The 20,207-nt window shown below is 44.7% G+C and overlaps 1 protein-coding gene across 1 annotated transcript in view; it reads right to left on the bottom strand.

Moving 5' to 3' along the window:
- The window catches only part of NETO2 (neuropilin and tolloid like 2), a 52,035-nt gene extending 37,088 nt beyond the window's left edge, over positions 1-14,947 (bottom strand). The window contains exon 1 of the mRNA XM_044987623.1: positions 14,589-14,947. Within this exon, the coding sequence (XP_044843558.1) occupies positions 14,589-14,622 (34 nt within the window). The 5' untranslated portion in view covers positions 14,623-14,947. The remainder of the gene's footprint in view (positions 1-14,588) is intronic.
- Positions 14,948-20,207: the final 5,260 nt, after the last annotated feature.

The raw sequence follows: 20,207 nt of genomic DNA, 5'->3' as shown, positions 1-20,207 counted from the left end.
AGTAACCATGACCCCTCAGCAGTAGAGTTCACAATTGTGACCAGAGCAGTCAGAGTCAAGCACTGTGGGACAGCTGCCGGAGGACTGTTAGGGTCAACGCAGAGTCTACCCTTGTGCTGCATCAACCTCAGTACATCAACCATGGCTCAATGCCACTTGAAGAGGTGGTGTTACTGTGTCGCTGTAATGGGGTACTTACATCAGTGGGAGACAAATTTAAGCACGGACGTGCACAACTAGGTCGACGCAAAGCAGCTTATGTCCAACTACCTTTGTAGCACAGACCAGGCCTCAGTCCTAACCCTGTGTAGTAGCTCAACCAGCCAAGGCATAATCTTGCCATTGCAGAACAGTGAATTGCATTTACTCCGAAGTCTGTCATCTTTCACGAGGCTCTCCCCGCCACCTTCCTGTCAGCATACCAGCAGCTCAGTGGCTCCCACTGAATCAGCCTTTTCCCCCTTTGTGAAACCCCCCCACATTGGCAGCCGTGTAGAAAACAGTTCCAAGCTTTGAGCTCTTAGATACGTAATCTGTCCCCAAGCCTGATTATAGGTTCTGACTTTATTCAGGGTTACATGCATCTCTGCTCTCCATCTCCTTGCAATTCCCATAATAACTTACATATACAGGTATCTGCCTTTCCTCACAGACAACAGTTTTCTCCCCTGCTGGGCTAGATCATTACTGTGTAGCCTTTTGTGTCCCAATTGATTTATGAATCTTTCAAATGAGGGTAACATTCCTAGAGGCATCTCTGCCTCCCCTGGATTAGTTCAGACAACAGGACAGACTCGTCCATAGCCTTCAAATCCCCATGTGTACAGTGATACCATATTTTCATTAATACTAATCTATAACAAATATAATTTCCCAACAGACGGTATCCCATCTGTTACAGATGGTAACAGCCCTTGATCACAACTCATCTGCCTTGGACTTGGAAGAGGCATTATAGGGAAGAAAGAGTCTAGAGCCCATTACTGGTCCCCAGAGCCAAGTTTTTCCAGTAGTTAATTATTAAAAAAAAAAAATTAAACACACACACAAAAAAAGCTATATTTTTGACATCTTAGTTTTCAGAGTCTAAGTTGTTGATTTAATGATGATATTTACTATCTCTTGTACAGGACAAACTCCATTCTATTTTCATATTGCTTGGGTCTTTTTTTGATATCTTTTTAAACTGTGAAACTCAAGGACATGTAAATGCTCTATAGAGAGACTAATGATAATGCAGATGTTTGTTCCAGACATATATCTGAACTCTAATCTGTTAGAATTTTTCTCCACAAAGCAGCTTGATAGCTGCTATACAATTATCTTGATTTTGATATGTTCTCTCCTATATCGTCTTTAGGGACAGGAATGCTAAACTGAACTTGGCTTGTATCTCTGTATTAAGTGTAGTTCCACACTTCCATGTTGATAATATATCCATGTTGTGCTACTGAATTTATGGTCTTTTCTAAAAGATGCAGCATGTCTGAGCTGCTGCTGGGTAAGGATTCAGCAATCTCAGACAAATCAATATACCCCCGTTTTTATAGCTTTGCACTGCTTCTTACAATGCAAAAATTGGACAGAGTTTTTTCAAACAGAATGAATCACATAATTAGAAAAATATAGACTTTTCATAATGTAATTCAGTATTTCAGACAGCCAGTTTCTCTCTTTTTAGGTACAGATATCTACTATGGCTGTCACTTTTATTATATGCCTTTCCCCCAGCCTTTAAAAAAGAATCAGTGGGTGTCAATGTTTATTTCAGTGGTACTTGCTCAGTGCCTCACTTGCATTCTGAATGAAGACAGAACCAGGCTCTGTATTTCAGTGCCCCTATCCAGCGATTTCCCTTCTTTAAAGGGTGCTGTTACAGAAACAAACCTCCTGGAGGATTTAAAAAATCTGATTGGTTTTCACTAGAGCTCATGCTGATTCTATAAATAGGTGACAGCTCTGTGTGCATGTGCGTGTAAGAGAACAGGGCACACATCCTGCAGAACAGCATGAATAAGTAGCAGATAAGTAGGCAATTACAGCAGAAGAGTGGGTTAGACCAGCGGTTTTCAAACTTTTTGAGTCGAGCCCTCTCTGAGTTAGAATTTTTGGTTGTGTCCCGTGCCCCTCCCCGAAACCATTCCATTCATTCCTTATCCCTCCCTCTCTCCTTTCTTTCTTTACTTTCTTCCTCTTTACCCTTATTCCTTTCATCTCTTGCTATGGGATTCTCAGTCCCTGCAGACATTTACAAGGCATCCTTTTGCTGTTCCTCCTGCCTCTGGTAATAATATGATAAGGGAGAAAGAGCCTCAGAGATGGGAACATAGCAGCAGCTGTGAAGACCCAGTTCTCTAGGGCAGCAGTTTTCAACTGGGGATCCGCGAGCTGGTTTCAGGGAGTCTGTGAAGCAGGGTCAGTGTTAGACTGGCTGGGGCCCATGGCAGAAGCCACTAGCACCGCCCCCCCCCAACCTGTAGGACAGAAGCCCCAAGGCCTCCCCCCTGCCCCCCCATATGCCCTGGAGTTTTTAATAGCATGTTGGAGGGGCTTCAAAAAAAAAAACAAAAAAACAAACCCAACAACAACAAAAACACATTAAGAACCCGTTTTATGGTAGGGCTACCACAGAGGTGGAGAAGCTATGAAGAGTAGCTGTCCGGCTGGAAGTGGGGTGAGTCAATGAGTGCACAAGATTTGAAAGAACAAAACCATCCAGGACCTATTTCAACCCTCCATGGTTTGCAATGTCACCTCCAGGAAGCCATATTTTGTGCACAGTTGTGTTTTTCTGATAACATAGGAATCATATGTTCCAAAAGCCTCACCCCCTTCTGACAGTCTTGTCAGACCTCAAATGCTAATCAAGACTGTGCCAATCAGTACATGGATTGGGGGGGGGGGGTTTCCACTAGAGAAAATCTGCTGCTGGAAGGGGCATTGGTGAGGTAGGTGGTGCTGAACTAGTCTCCCAGTATGGCATTTAGGGCTCAGACAGAGCCACCTTTTGGAGAAGATCTAAAGAGGTCCTGACTACTTGCATTAAAGGTCCCATGGCATCTTCCAAAAAGGGAGTTAAATGTCAATTTATCAAAGATAACAGGATTAAGTCATTACATTGTATCTGACTAAAGTGCCCTGCTTTTATAATACGACATAGTATTATTCTTTGTGTCCTTTTTTAACCTGTTACGTAGAGTTGCTGTGCATTACGTAGAAAGAGCTGCATTTCAGTGTGAGTGCAAAATGAATGTGTTATAGTATATAATCCCAAATTCCACCCTGATGCGCACTGTGCAAGGGAGTAACTGTCTACCACTACTGGGTGTATGGGGCTAGTGCATATGATTAGTGTTGCACTACACCAATTCAAGACCACATTGTACAGATCAAGGGTTTTTATTTATTTATTAAAAGAGGGTCAAGGGTGGTTGTGGGAGACCTATTAGAAGAAATGGGGGGGATGGAGGTAGCTGCTTTGGGGCATGCTCCTCTGATTACTGACTAAAGGTTTGTAGGGGTAAGATCAGGAAAGTTAATGCTACTTTGAAACAGCATCAGTTCTGTTCCATGATGTGTAATACCCAAACGAGGCTACTAGGGAACCAATGGCAGTATCGCTGCTGAGCCAGCCACACTTCCAGTGGGGAAGAGATGACTGCAATGACACTTCCATTGTGCATGGATCTGGCATTTGCTGCAAATCTCAGTTCCCTGGTTGTGAAAGGACATATTGCCTGCTCATTCTACAGCAGGAGTCACACCATTACCAAAGTAACAGATTGCACACACACACACACACAAAAGTTTGAGCTTTTGTTTTGTTTTCCTAGCATCACTACTTGTTCTTTTTTCTCTCTCCCCGACTTTGCATAGAATAATTTAGCCACCATAGCTTTGGGATTCTTCAGCAGAGAAGGCATTATGATATACATTTTTATTCATTATTATTACTCTTTTTTTTTTTTTAAACAGGCCTGTGTTGTATTATCAAAATATTCATCTGAAACAATTTAACAAATGCATTGTTGGAGGGTGAAGGGGAAATGGTTTCTTTGTTGAATCATTTTAGAGAATGTATAAGATGAAAAATAAAATACTCGTTTCTTTATTGAAGTACAGAGAGTTCAAGTCACATTTTTATTTTTAACTATACAAAGAGGCCAGATGCTTGTAAGTAACTCAGTTTTGCTCTAAAATAGATTGCAAGGACAAACTGAGTACCCGAGTACTGTGCTTAAAGAGATACGAGTGCATTGGGCACTTGATTTGACATATGCCTGTACCTATCTGGCGAGAAATAGCCTCCTGATTCTACAGGCACAGTTCCGCACTCCCATCTGCTGCATGGCATATCTCACCTCTCCTCTTTCTGTGTGCTCTGGGGATCTGCACATACAGAGCTAGCAAAAAGCAGAGATGAGAATCTGCCATGTGGCTCTAAGAACAGAATCTTACATCAATGATGTCAATAGGGGAGCTGCGCATGCAGAGAAATCTGAATATTAATCTTGAGAGCAGCCATGCAGACCTGAGAAACAGTATGGAAAAAATTCTATTTTTAAAAGAAACACTTGGTCACTTAAAGAACATTATACATATATAGTGGTAGTCAGGATCCTAGGGAGAAGAGTGATGCAGACACTGCCTACTTAAGGGTTCACTCTTTTATCTCCATGCTAGACCTTCTGTGCCAGGAAGTACCAGATATTCATATAGCCCAGACATAATAATTGGTGACACACAGGTCATAGAGAGCCTTGCCAGGAGGTCTGCTACTCTCTGACAAATACAGAGGGGAAAAAAAATAGCACATGCTTGATCCTAATGGAAACCACTTCTCTCCCTTTGGGAGCAAGTCCTTTTGCATATACATAAATCTAGCTAATTTGTTCTGTGAAACTAACATTAATCCTAGCATGCTGTAACTGCTAAGAGGGCTACCATAGCACACACATCCATTGATTTGTCTATCTAGGTCTAACATTAATTTTAGCTATTAATGTAGTGGGGACATTTTCTGTACTCTCTCTCTCTCTTCTCCTTCCCTCCTCTCTTCTCCTCCTCATAGTAGCTTCTAGAAGCCCTAACCACCATCCATCCCATGGTGCTATGCACTGCGCCGATACCCAGTAAAACAGTCCCTACCCTGGAGAGCATACAGTCTAAATAGAAAAAAGTCCAGTGGAAGGTAAACAGACACACTGTGGAGTTTGATGAACACATATCCTAAACGGGGTCATCTCTTTTCCTTTCAGAAAGTTGGTCTGCACACAAATGGCCTGCTTCAGGCTGTGTCTAGCTCATGAAATGGACAAGAGGTAACATCTGGGTCAGTAAGAATTCCCACTCCATTGCTGTTTATTACAGGCATTCAGCAATACTTGTTAATGGATCAAAGGAATGTTGAACCACCACTGTTGTTGTTTAATCCGGCTCTCAAATCGACTGGTTATCAGTTCTACCGCCTCAAGATTACATTGATTCTTGTGGTTTACATAATGTGCAGTTTCTCTGTTTTCTTGTGGTCTCACAGAGTATTGCAGGCTGTTGAATGAGTAAGTGTCAAGAGCTAGTGGCTAGAGTTTACCCCATGAGTAAGTAGCTCTAGTGGTTTATAGTGGTTTTCTTTGGTGCACAGCTCAATGTGGCAGAGGAATGACAGAATATGGTAGTAGTTGAGCAGGTGTGAACCAGGGGAAGATAAGTCTTTGCTAGTTTGTCAGTCACCTCTGCCTAGAGCAGGGGTGGGCAAAGTACAGCCCGCAGGCTGGATTCGGCCCATCTAACATTTCTGTCTGGCCCACCAGGCTCTTCGGCTGCCCCCTTGCGATCTCCAGGCTGCTAAAAGTCCCATGGCACAGCGGGGTGCTCAGGCAGGCTGCCTGCCTGGCCTGGCTCCATGCTGCTCCCAGAAGTGGCTGGCTGCTGCTGCTGGCAAGTCTCTGCGTGCCCCTGGTGGGGGGGAGGCAGCTCTGTGCTCTGCCCCCACCCCCAGCACCCTCCTCACAGCTCCCATTGGCCAGAGCTGCGGGGACGGTGCTTGCAAGGGCTGGCAGTGCAGAGACCCCTACAGCCCCTCTCCCCCCCAAGGGGTGTGCAGAGACACGCCAGCAGCAGCCGCTTCCGGGAGAGGCGTGGGGCCACAGCATGCAGGCAGCCTGCTTGAGCCCTGTTGTGTTGCCGGCCAGGACTCGCCTGTGGTAAGTGCCTCCAGGCCAGAGCCTGAACCTCGCACCCCTTTCTGCACCCCAATCCCCTGCCCGGAGCCCCCTCCTGCACCAAACTCCCTCCCAGATGCCGCATCCCTCCATTAATATAGCAGCAATGTGTGGCCCATGACGACTTACCAAAATTCGTGGAGTGCCCCCCCCGTGAAAGTTACTGCCCACCTCTGGCCTAGAGCATGCTAATCGAGTTGTAAAACTTCTTTAAAAAATGTTATTTTGCACTACAAAAGCTGTATATCAAAACTGAGCTTCATCAGCTTGGAAAGTGACTAACACCTCTCCAAAATGCCAGCTTTGGCAAGAATAAGGTGTGCCAGTGAGATGTTTGAATGCATTCAGAGTTTTGTACACTCATGTTGCACTTGTCACTCCAGCTGTTTCCAGGACAATTCCTCTGAAGACTGCTATAGAGGCAAGTGGGAGCTCACTGAAAGCAAGTTAACTGGTTTCAGGGAGTAATACAGTTCTCCCAACCTCCTTTACTCAAAACCAGTGGCAGATCAAGCTGTGCCTGAATGGATAGGCTAATCCACATTTCTAATAGCCACCTTCAGTTTTCCTGAAGAGGGCCAGTAAAATTTCTTACTCCCTCCTCCCCCAGAAATACACAAGCAACTGTAGAGTGCCTTGTTATTTCAGTCAATCCAGGTCCTGTTTACCCTTGACACATCCCTGGGTACATCTACAAGCATTATCCTCTATTGGAAGGAGAAAAACATTCAGCTTCCAAACATGGGCTTTCCTTTGTGAAGGCATTTTTGTTCATTGTTCCTTCAAGCTGCCTGTGGCAGTGGGCTGCTGGGAAGGCTGCATGTACATAATGTGCTGGCAAGGAGCCCCCAGAAAATTACTTGTTAAAAGTCTGTCATCAAATTAAAGGGATGTTGGGGTGGTTTCCTTGCTGTTGACAGAGTTTACCTGCTCTCTGGCTATTGCTAGTAAGGACTTATTCCTGGGATTCCTAAAAATACTTCTGAAGAGCATGTGTTTGATATAAAGCAGAAATAGAACAGATTGAACCAAATGACATGTATTTAAAAACAAAGATGTCTTCCTCCAAGCCACTGTTACTGTTCCCTTCTATTTGTATCCTCAGACTTTTTCTTTACTATCAATTTAGTCAGTATATTTTTCAGGAGGGGAAATACCCCCAACACATTTCCAGCTAAGTCCACATGAATACATTTGTTTGGCAAGTGCTGTTGCCCCACACTTCGTTTGAGAACTCGAGTGTGTCTAAATGGAAAAACTAATGATTTTTCCCTGTCCCTAACTCCTGCTCTCCATGAGCAGACACTGGTCCTGGTTTTTATCATAAACAAAGGAGAGAATTTTTGTGATGGGCACTTATTAAAACATTGGTAACCCCTCTCTGCCACATATCAGAGCAGGGACACTTAATACAGGGTCTGTCCTGTAAGAACCAGGAAATGGAGTGGAGCATATAACTCGTCAAATAAATGGGGAAAAACCTTCCCAAAAATATAGTTGCTTTTTTTGTCTAAATTTTCATTTTTTATTTTATTTATTTTACCAGTTCCAATTAAGCTAGTCTTCAGATCTTAGGATATGAATAGTTGCTGGTAATACATTGAGACAGGCCACTTACATGATATTCTATCTAATTCTGCAGATGCTTAGGGAAGAGCAAATTGGTGGGAAGTTACACTCCTCCATGCAGAGCAGCAGGAAGCTTATTTATAAGGCTCCTATCCCCATAGTATTTAGGGCACCATATATAAAAAGGAGCATATTTTGTCCCAAGATGACACATGCAATTCAGGGTATGGATATTTCCTTAAATTAGATTATTCTGTAAATAAGATTTTGCAATTTCAGGAACAATTACAGTTTTCAGTAGTAACTACTCCCAGAAAAGCACTCTATCTTCCACTGCACTGAGCCATGCAATTGTGATAGGTGAATATCAGACAGATGGAATGAGAAGCTGCATTTTTTAATCCTTCTGTAAAGTCTCTCTCCATAAAATAAATTGGGGAAAAGAGAAATAGAAAATCATGGCTTTTTCATTAGTTAAGTGATAAGTTTGATTACATATTTCAAAATCTCCCTTAGCATCAATACTAGATCATTCTCTGTTCTCACTACAATTGTGGGGGCATGGATCAGCATTCACATCGCACTCCCAGTCAGTTCCCACCTGGGCCAGGTTGGAAGCTAATAATCCCAACAGTGAACCAAATACAGTTATGAATCCTGGTCACATGCCACCTGAGGCACGTTGTAGTCTTCTTAGCATATGCACAAGTGTGGAACCAAGAAATGTTCTCAACAGTTTTGCCATAAGATTTTTTAAAAGTGCCTGTGCAGTCTTAGGGAAATTAGTAAATTAAACAAACCTTTGATTAAGTTAAACTACTTTAAGGCCTGGTCTACACTACGCGTTTAAACCGGTTTTAGGAGTGTAAAACCGATTTAACGCCACAACCGTCCACACTAGGAGGCACCTTATATCGATTTTAATGGCTCTTTAAACCGGTTTCTGTACTCCTCCCTAACGAGAGGAGTAGCGCTAGTATCGGTATTACCATATCGGATTAGGGTTAGTGTGGCCGCTGATCGACGGTATTGGCCTCCGGGCGGTATCCCACAGTGCACCACTGACCGCTCTGGACAGCAATCTGAACTCGGATGCAGTGGCCAGGTAGACAGGAAAAGCCCCGCGAACTTTTGAATATTTCCTGTTTGCCCAGCATGGAGCTCCGATCAGCACGGGTGGTGATGCAGTTAAAAATCAAAATAAAGAAAGAGCTCCAGCATGGACGATGCGGACGTGATCGCTGTAAGGGCAGGCAAATCTGTTCTATCAGCGCTCCGTTACAGAAGACGAAATTCAAAATCATTTTTTAAATATCTCCAGACAGACGCCATAGCAGGGACTCAGCGCACTGCTGCATGGCAAGCGTAACGGAAAGCCAAAGAATCAAATGGACGCTCATGGACTGGAGGACTCAAGCTATCCCACAGTTCCTGCAGTCTCTGAAAAGCATTTGCATTCTTGGCTGAGCGCCAAATGCTTCTAGGGTCAAAAACAGTGTCCGCGGTGGGTCAGGGCATAGCTAGGCAATTTACGCACCCCCCACCCACCCCCAGAAGTGAAAGGGAAAACAATCCTGTCTTGACTCTTACATGTCACCCTATCTTTACTGAATGCTGCAGATAGACGGGATGGTGCAGCACTCAACACCAACATCCTTGCTCCCCCCGCCATGGGTGGCTGATGGTACAATAAGATTGATACCCATCGTCATCATCAGCCTATTGGCACATGGGGCCGTGCAAAAGGACTGGTAACCATGCGTACTAGCATCTGTCAGGTCGATCAAGGGTACCTGGTCCTAATTTTTCCTGGTAGATGGTGCAGTATGGCTGATATCCATCATCGTCATAGCAACAGGGGGCTGAGCTCCATCAGCCCCCACCCTTCATGTGTAAAGAAAAGATTCAAGTGCCCCTGAACTAGCAGAGGGATGCACTCCTTACTGTCCTGTCTGGACTATCATAGCAGCTGGAGGCTGCCTTCACTAACAAGTCACTGTGTCTTATTCCTGCATTCTTTATTACTTCATCACACAAGTGGGGGGACAATGCTACGGTAGCCCATGAAGGCTGGGGGAAGAATGAAATGAACAGGTGGGGTTGTTGCAGGAACACCCCCTGTGAATAGCACACAGCTCATAATTTCTGCAGGATCTGACATAGAGCAGCTGTGCTCTCTGGTTCTCTGATACAGTGGTTCTCTAGTACACTTGCCCATATTCTAGGCAGGACTGATTCTATTTTTAGATACCAAAAAGGAGGGATTGACTCAGGGAGTCATTCCCAATTTTGGCTTTTGCGCCCCTGGCTAAGAGCAGCCAGGGGCACTTATGACAGCAGCAAATGGAACAGTGCAAATGGACTGGTAGCCATGATCATCTTATTACCAATTTATGGATTGGTAGATGGTGCAGTATGGCTGATAACCATCTCTGCTGTCATGCAAAAGCAAAAGCATGCTGCTGTGTAGCGCTGCTGAATCGCCTCTGTCAGCGGCATCTAGTACACATACGGTGACAGGCACAAAAGGCAAAACAGGCTCCATGATTGCCATGCTATGGCATCTGCCAGGGCAATCCAGGGAAAAAAGGCGCGAAATGCTTGTCTGCCATTGCTTTCCCAGAGGAAGGAGTGACTGATGACATTTACCCAGAACCACCCGCGACAATGATTTTTGCCCCATCAGGCACTGGGATCTCAACCCGGAAATGCCAAGGGGCGGGGGAGGCTGCGGGAACTATGGGATAGCTACGGGATAGCTACCCACAGTGCAACGCTCCAGAAATCGACGCTAGCCTCGGACCATGGACGCACACCACTGATTTAATGTGTTTAGTGTGGCCGCGCGCACTCGATTTTATAAAATCTGTTTTACAAAACCAGTTTATGCAAATTCGGAATAGTCCCGTAGTGTAGACGTACCTTAAGAGAGAGCAGTACCGTTCATATGCTTTTAAGCTTGTAAATGCATTAACAACAAGAGTGCAAAATGATTACCACCAAGCACATGCAGGCACAAATAAAGCTGCTTTTGCAGCCCAATCCTGTAATTCATTCATATGTGAAACCTCCTGCTGAACTCAAAGGGAGCTGCTTGGTCCTCAGCATTTTTAAGGGTTGCTGCTGAGATCATATGTAATTATTTTTAACTTACAAAATGGGAAAGTTTTTGTAGCTTCTTAACTGCCCTCATTCTGAAATTTCCCTCATTTAACTTCATTGGGCCCTTGTTGTTCTTACTTTGGTTTATAATTGGACAAATAGCCTCTCTATTTTTTAAATATTTTCTCTACTTAACTTCAACATTATTGGCTCATTGTAGCACCTTTTGAATCTGAAAACAGCAAGGTGGGATTACCAGCCTTAAAGTGGAATGAAGCATTAATCTCTGGTTATGAATAATTAGGTACTAAAATTATGCCATATTCCAAATGATGGGCTGGGGAGAATGGCAACATTAATCACACTTATGTGATTTCAAGGTCCATGCTCTTGCAACCTGCCAGAGATGGAAGTTAAATACTGTGCATCTCTGGAAAACTGGGAATACTGACTTTCAAAGGGCACAAATGTTTACTTCTAGTTCTGCTGTTTGAGAAATACCAGACCTGAAAAATCCCACTGATCCCTCTGGCTAGCACTGTTTTTTCCACACTATTCCAGGATTTAAATTTAGCAAGTATAATTATCAATTCCTAATTTTATATCAGCATTTATGTTTTGGGTTTTTTTTTTTATTTGAGGGTTTTGTTTGCAGGGAGTGTGTGTATGTGTGATGGGGAGAGATGCATGGGCTGGACAAGAGAACAAAACCACCCTTTATCTGCTACATTTCAGGGAAAATAAGATGATGCACTAACACTAAAGATAGATACATTTAGTTACAGGTTCTAAAGGATGAAGGAATCATGACCTTAATTATAAAGAGGCCTGCGTCTCCCTCCTGAGAAATTCAAAAGAGTTGTAATATGCTATTTTAGAGTTTCCTACACTTGACCAGCTATGTTCCACGTACCGCATGTCAATCAAAATGGCTAGAGCAGCACATTTGAAGATCTCATTGAGATATGGGGAGGAGAAAGCATGTCACTTTCTCAGGCTAGTGAAGTATATAGGTTCTCAGATAAAAATCCCATTGGGAATTGGAGTCTGGTTGCTCACACAGAAGTAATGTGCATCACTAAGAAAACAGGTCAGCATTGGCTGGGCTTCACTTCAGCAAAGCCTGCAGTGGTCAAAACCTTAGCACTGTCCTACTCTACCATTTCTTTCAATAAATATTGGCTATCACTTGGTGGAGCAAGATGGGAGCAAATTAAAACCAGCTACCCCAATATACATAAGAATAACCTTCAAATCTTTTACTCAGTATTGTGCGTAAGTATTGTGCATTAAAATCAGATTTGGGGGTTGATTTAAGTCACAGTCTGCACTACTGATAGTGAAGGAAGTCCATACAGTAGCTCTGAGCAATCAGAAGATAAAAACTGAATGATGGCCCTGATTCTCCCCTCAAATTTGCAACCCAAAATATGTTTCTGATGGCTGACAGCAAAATGCTTGTGCATTTCACAACGCCAAGAACAGAAGAGCAAAATGTTCTGAAATGTTAGAGAGAATGATTTGCCACAGCAATACATTAAGATCTGATGGAAGATACTAGTAATTAATATATGTTCAAAGCAGGACTCTCCCTCAATTTCAACAGGAAGGTCTCTTGAAACAAACAAAAAAAATGGCAGGATAGCCCAGGACTCTCTCCAATTCAAGTAACTATCTTTCAAGCTTCTAAAATCCCTTACAACATGCAACTTAAAATATTAAAAATTAATTTGAAAAGTGCTCATAGTTTTAATTTTAAAAGTGAACTATTATGTGCCTGTTTATAGGAACCTCATTTTTAGATATAATAATCTGGCTATAGAAAGCTTTCTTTTGGATAGGACAGAAGACAGCACATGATGTCAAGTAATCAGAGGCTATTTCTGGAGTCAGGGGTGAATGGTGTATTTAGAATTAAGAGCTCACTAACATTTCAACTCTTTATGCAGTTTATATATTTTAACTGAGCATATTCAAGTCACAGACACCAAATAAAAACCTCACAAAAGAACCTGAAAAAGGTCTTAAGAAAATCTATAAACACTACAGAGTCTCCAGTAGATTGTGTTAATAAGATCGTAGACATACAGACATTTCTTAGGAGACAGTTTACACCCACACATACACAGTCAGCACACCTACTCTACACATGCAGGATTAATTGCACTTGGGGAGTATAATTCAAGAAGTGTTTATGCCAACTGTATTTTATGAACATAGCTGTCTTTCAGAGAGAATTAAAAAAAAAAAGTCAGATTTTAGATTGAACACACCTTACTCACCTTTGCTGTCTAGCAATAGCAGAAGAACGTTAATGTAATCATTAAAGAAAATACATTATTGCAAATATCATGTTTCATACTTAATGTAAATATTTATCTAGATGTAGAGGGAAGTAAGTGAGAAATAATTTAAATTTAGTTTGCCAAAACAACTCTGTAGTGTAAGAAAATGGACTGCATATGATATGGACTCATTTGGGGTTTAAAATAGACTTCTTTGCAACTTTCATATCCTAGATCATCACTACACAAGAAATACTGCTTTCCACCTGCAGTATCTGCCTTTGTGTTTTATCCTGTTTCAAGCAAGCAAACATTCCTAAACAGTATTTCCTAACAGAATGTTCTATCGTTTAAACAAAGAATCAAAGGCTCCCTGATGGTTTAAATCAGCTATTGCTACAAAAGATACAGAATGCTGCAAATTATCTGAGAGGCAAAGTTAACTGTCAGGTCTGGCTTCATATAAAATAAACCTTCCTCCCCACTGTTGAGGTATAGAAGTCATGCTATCAGACAACGAGATGCTCAGATAAGGAGCCTAATCCTAAACCTTTACCTCTGAACATGGAGGAGTAAAACTGAAGAGAAAGCAAAACAAAGGTGGATCAGGAGGCAGACAGGACTGGGTAGTTTGTGACACTCTATTGATTGTGTGTTATTTTGCTAGAATGAGATCTTGCTCTGCCTAAGAATGATAAATACCTGACCAGAGCCATGCAGTGTGTTGGAGTGTTAGCAGAGCAGCAAGAGTAGTTTAGTGGGAAAAGGAGGAATATGGAGTTCTTGATTTTTCCTCAGAGCCATACTGTGCATTTTAGTAGTCACTGTTACCATAACTCTCCCTCTGGTCACCCCCACACCCACCAGAATACAGGCAGGCAGCAGACATCTGGCAGGGCTTCTGGATGTGTCCACAGATGGTCCCTTGCCTCCCACTCCCCATCCTGTTCTCATATAGCCACATATTCAGAAGTGGTCACTCCTTTGGGGCACCCGCAGGGCCCGATTTTCAGAGCTGCTGACAACCCATAACTGCCCCCAGATTCAGCCGGAACTGCAGGCACTCAGCACCCTGAAAAGCCAAGCGCTGGTGTTTCCCTCCGGCCCCAGGCCGGGCACCCACCAGCAGCAACAGCCACTGGGCTGGGGGCGCCCTGAGCGCTCAGCTCTCCGCCCACCTGGGCTCAGGACGAAGCCTCAGCCCAGCCAGGTCCCCCACTCGGCGAGCAGACAGCGGGACAGGGGAGAACCAGCCGGCCAGACCCGACCCGACCCTCCTCCCCAAGGGGCGAGGAGCGCTGGAGCGTGCGCAGCCCCCCGGCCCGGGGAGAGGGCGCGGCATCCCCGGGAGTTGGCGCAGGTGCCGCCGCCGCCGCCCGTCCCCACGCGCTTCCCGCCGCGGGGCTCCTACCTTCCAGCACCGAGCAGAGTTTGTCCAGGGCCATGTTCCCTCCCGCGCGGAGCGGCCCGTCCCTGCGGCTCCTGGCCCAGGACCGAGCGCCGGGGCGGCAGCGAGTCAGAGGCGAGGCATAGCCACGTCCGCGCAGAGCCGGGGGCGCCCGAGCGCCGCGCAGCGCCGGCCCCCGCGCCCGCTGCCGTCCGGCGGGGGAGCTGCTCGTGCGGCTGGGCGGGTTCAGGTCTCACCCCGAGCCATGCCCGGTGCCCCGGGCTCAGGGGAGCCGCCCCGCCCCGCCAGGAGCGAGCTCAGCCAAACCCCTCCGCGCCTGGAGCCCTCGCTTGCGCCGCGCTCAGTCCCATCTAGCGGGGGGCGTGCCGCGCCCGTGGCACAGGGGGCCGGCCGGGGCGCGCTGCTCCCCCGGGGCCGGCCGGCTGGCTGGCAGCCCGCCCGCAGCAGCTCGGCGGCTCCCAGCTCCGCTGACGCCGCTGCCGCTCACTGAAGCTCATTTAAGAAGGGGCGGGGGGGGTTGCCGGAATGAGCCGCTTGTACGCATGTGCCCACCCCCCCGCCTCGCCAGCGGGGCCGCTCCCTTCGGAGCCCGCCCGGGCAGGGGGCGCCCCACACAGGGCAGAGCCGGGCAGAAGGCAGCGGGTGCGAGGGGAGACGCCCTGCCGGCCCGTCCCAGCCCCGTGGCGCGCACAGGTGCCGGCAGCCTGCCCCGCGCCCCGGGATTTCCCCTTCCCTGAGGCGAGCGTGGGGAGCCCGGCGGCGGGCCGTGCCTGAAACACGCGGGGAGGGGAGAGCGTGCTGTGCCCGCTGCCAGGGGTCCCCGCCAAGCCAAGCGCGGTGTCCGCTCAGGCTGGAGCAGGAGCCGCTCCCCCAAGCCCGGTGGCTGCAGAAAAGCCGCGTCAGCTGTGAGGGGAGGCAGCGTGTGGCGGGCTCGGCTGCTCGCCCCGCTCCATTGTGCTGCTGCCTGCAGCGTCGGGGCCGAGAAGAGCCCAGCGCACGCTGCTGCCTGGCGGGGGGCGGGGAAGGCAGCTACACTGGAGCTATTACTTTACACGGAGTTAATAAAAAGGCGCGCTTAGCTGGCTGCCTGGCCCTGGCTCCCCGCTCTCGGGTGACCCATCCCAGCGGGCCTGGGAAGGGAAAGGGGGAGCGGAATCGCCTCACACGACAGGGGATGCAGTGCGCTGGAAGGCACTTTCATCGAAGCAGGGAAAGGAAGGGAAGTGATTATGGCTCTCAGCTGAGCGGGTCGCAGAACCAAATCCTGGCCAGCAAAACCACGAGCTGACCTGTGTCCAGAAACTCCGCTTTGTTTAGCGATCGCAATGGACGCGTTTGTCTATTTCAGGCTTGGAGTGCTGAGCACTTTCAAACAAATGATGGAGACATGAAACGGCACGTACCGTGTTTCTACTCCAGCCACACACACAGCTCGGAGGATGGGCACAACTGTGAAGGGCTAGATTAGTAGTAACAGGCTGTAAGGACTCTTCATATGCGCGCAAGTGCTTTCTCAGGTGAGCAGCAGGGCGGCACATGTAAATTTATTTAGTCTTTTTTTTTTTCTTGTTCAAATGTCACAAGTGAAACGAATTGGGATTTCTCCAGCTAGTTCGTAGTGGACGTTTGTCTTCGTTCCAAAAATACCCCACTGTTTGGTGTGCTTGACAACCATATGGTCAGGATCCCCAAGTAACGGAATAACAGGACTCTATCAGGTCACAGATATGTGGAGAACCTTGCCTCAGAACAGTTGCTAGTTACGGCAAGTTTTCTTTTGTTTTTATGAGCATAACATATCCTCCCGTTCCACCAGCATGACTGTTAGATTCTCACCTCGGAGGTTTCCCGCTATTGCTACTTGTCCCTGAAAATTTGCTACTGTATTTTGTGCCATATCAGACTAAAGGTGGTATGTCTATCATGTTTAAGATTAGCATCTGGTCCCGTTTGGCCAAAACAAAAATAGCATTATAAATTCCTACAGACTGTTTAGTTCAGTATTTGCATCTTTTTTCCAGCAACAGCCCATGCAGTAGTGTATAGTGTTGCAATTCTAAACTTCAAAGTAGTCAATAGTACCCTTTCATTGATCCCTTCCTGCATTTCACTTGTCAGTGTTCCAGTACTTTATGCAGCAATTTGGAACTGACTTCAGAGCTAATAAATCTAGCAAACTGCTTGTAAATTAGATGGACACTTGCAACTGTTGTATTTTACATATGTTTTGTACATATTCACTAGAGACACAAACATAATAGATTTAAATCTTACAATGTTCTTTTGTTTTTTTTCTGATGTTTCAGTTGATTTAATGTTTAATTAGGTCAGCAGCCCCTATTATAAGAGATGAGAGCCTTCCTTTAGCTTATCAGATAAATGTTTCAATATGTTTTAGTCAACCTGATACTGTCAGTTATAGCTAGTTAAGCAGGAAGGGCTGGAACATTAAATGAGTGGTAGAAAAGTCAGGAATAATACAGAAGTGGTGGCAGTGCAGTAGGTGGCACTCTTCCCTCTGATCAGTATCGCTCTGGTGTCCAGCACAGAGGTGAGGGTCACTGTTTTACTGGAGGGGCCATCTGATGAAACTTAAAACTATAACCCTGACCGTTTCTGGTCATTAAAGATTCCATAGCAATGTTATGTGAATAGGGTTGTTAAACTTGGTGCACTGACCAAATTTCAAATCGCATACTGATACTTTGCTTACTCAACATTTCCTTGCAATTTCAAAGCAATACATTAATTGCAGTACAGGATAAATAGTGGTACAAATAGGATGGGTTGGGGGGGAATTCTCCCCCTGCAAATTTTTCGCACTTGCTCAAAGTTCTATAGGTGGCAGAGCCAAGAGGCCATAGTTAGCCCAACCACTTTAAAGCAGTGGCAACAAATATCTGAATTGGCACCACTGGTCAAAATTGGTGTGCAGTTTTTTCTATTAATTATTTAATAGCTGTTGCATTTCAGCAGTGGGTGAATTGATTCCTACATATTCATCTTATGCACATATTTTATAGTAGTAGCATGAGACTAAATTCTACAGTGCAAAGTCACTGTAAAACTGGCCCCTTCTTATTCAGATGTGCTCTCTGCATGTCTGCTGACTTTAGTGACAAAAAGTATTTACCATGTTAACCTTGCAGAATTCACACAACTACAAGAGAATATGGATTCTATTCCTGTTTGTGCATTAACAATATTTTTATGCAATTTACAACCACAGGTCTAAAATCTGACTATCCCACTAAACACGTTTAAATGAGCCAGAATTTTGTGGGATTGCATTGATGTAACTTCAGCAATGGGTTGCACTAGGGTGACCAGATGCCCCGATTTTGGAGGCTTTTTCTTATATAGGGACCTAATGGCCCCCACCATCTGTCCTGATTTTTTACATTTGCTATCTGGTCACCCTAGGTTGCACAGATATAACTGAAAGCAAAATTTGGCTTGCAGCATCTTTATTACTGGTGATGATGCACAAGAAGTAAAGAAACCATCTTGATTCTTAATCTGTTTGAGTTTGCATTTAGAAAAACATCTCTTTGTCAGCTGTCCTGCAATAGCTAGTGATGAGAAAAAACACAACAAAGATCCCAGGCTTTAAGTAGCCAAACCTAGATAGTGTTTGAATTAATGTCAGAGGCATGCTGAGTAGCAGATTGGCGCCTGTTTATGTTATAAATCACCAATATTCTATAGCCAGTGAACAATTTTTGACCACATTTGAAGTGCTTAGGATATTCTGTTTTTTATGTTAGGCACATACAAAAATAGGTGTTAAGCAGAGAGTTGGAGAGGAGTTGGGAACTTGTTTAGTGATACAGAACTATTTTGTTATCTGGTCTTGTCTGACAGACTATAAGTGGCTTGTTTGAAAGTTCTTAGTGAGATACAGCCCCCAAATATGAGATGTTGGAAAACACAAGGGCCCCGATCTGCTATCACAATGTAAACTTATTTAATGTCATGTTGAAAAAGTTATTCAGTGCAGAGTTAGGAACATCACAATTTAACCAACTTCCTAAGGCCTGGTCTACACTAGGGGGGAGGTCGATCTAAGATACTCAACTTCAGCTACACGAATAGCGTAGCTGAAGTTGAACTACCTTAGTTCGAGTTACTTACCCGTCCTCACGGCGCGGGATCGAAGTCCGCGGCTCCCCCGTTGACTCTGCCACCGCCGTTCGTGGTGGTGGAGTTCCGGAGTCGACAGGAGCGCGTTCGGAGTTCGATATATCGTGTCTAGATGAGACGCGATATATCGAACTCCGAGAATTCGATTGCTACCCGCCAATCCGGCGGGTAGTGAAGATGTACCCTCAGTGTCTCAGAGGACTCTGGCAATCCTTAAAAAGTTTGCCAGGCAGTTGGCTGAGCTGCAGTGCCCCCACATGCATACTCTGTCACATAAAGCTTTACAGGATCATTACTCTTTGCCTGCATACACATAGCCAGAACTGTGCCTGAGAACAAACAAACATTGAGACTTCAGGACAGGTTGATCTCATTAGCGACCAAGAATCCCTTTCTATTTTACATTGGTAGAGCCGAGTCCATCCTTCTTTATGGTTAAATATCGTCCACAGAAAGATACATACTTTTCCTGGTCTGAAGGCAATCATTCCCCTCTCCTCAGTAGAATTTCATGTGTCACTGATTACACATGTGCCTTAGGCACAGAAGGAGCCCAGCTCCTCCTCGGCCCAGCTCATGAAATTTGGGCAATAGTATAGAAACAAAGGTTAGTGTATGGGATCATGTATACTTGGCATCATACTTATTTAAATAATGGTTTAGAGAGATCTACAGATATTTATAAATCCACGTATAAAACTAATAATTGTGGTTAATATTTTTAAAGTGATACATGAAAATTGTATTAGTCCAGCATCTTCTCTAAATTTATAGCCCCAATGAGAAAAACATGATGTGGAGAAGAAAGGAGGATGGCAGTGGTATAGTCAGTGAACCACTATAGTGGCTTTTCCCAATTTAAGATGTCTTGTAGCTGTAGATCTCTTTACACCATTATAAAAAAAGGTCTTTATCCAAAAATACCACCACCTAGAGGGGAAAATGGGGCAGCAGGCACAATTAGTTGTTGGGAAGAAATTAACTGTGCAGTTGCATTCTGGGAGATGAAATAAATATCAGTCTTCATTGTTCTCAACAATCATTTGTCAGCTGGCTAGTTGACTGTTTCTGCATAGGTGAGATTTTACATTGAAGAAGCCTCCAGCTAGGATTGTTTACCATGGTTGTGTACCGTGGATGTGTTCTGAAAGTTTATAAACTTTAGAACAAGTTAGAACAAGTTCTCACCACCCAATTACTGTGAAGAGCACTTGGAAATACATGGTCTAATTAGAGTTGCAAACTTGATCTTACTGTTAGTGATGGCAATCTTGCTGAAAATTTTTGTTTTTGACACCTGCAGTATGGAAAGCCTAAGTAAGGTAATAAACATCTTATTGTAACAATGTTTAACAATAAAGCAGTATGTAATGCTTATGATATGTAATACTTACAATGTATTGTTCATTATCATTATAGGGAAAGCTGTGTGTTGCAACTAGAATCTGTTGCATAATAAAGCTTTTATTAAAAAAGCTT

Source organism: Mauremys mutica, chromosome 14, assembly GCF_020497125.1.
Source record: "Mauremys mutica isolate MM-2020 ecotype Southern chromosome 14, ASM2049712v1, whole genome shotgun sequence".
Taxonomy (NCBI): Eukaryota; Metazoa; Chordata; order Testudines; family Geoemydidae; genus Mauremys; species Mauremys mutica.
The sequence above is the reverse complement of the archived record's forward strand: the minus strand, read 5'-3'. Positions and strand labels throughout refer to the sequence as shown.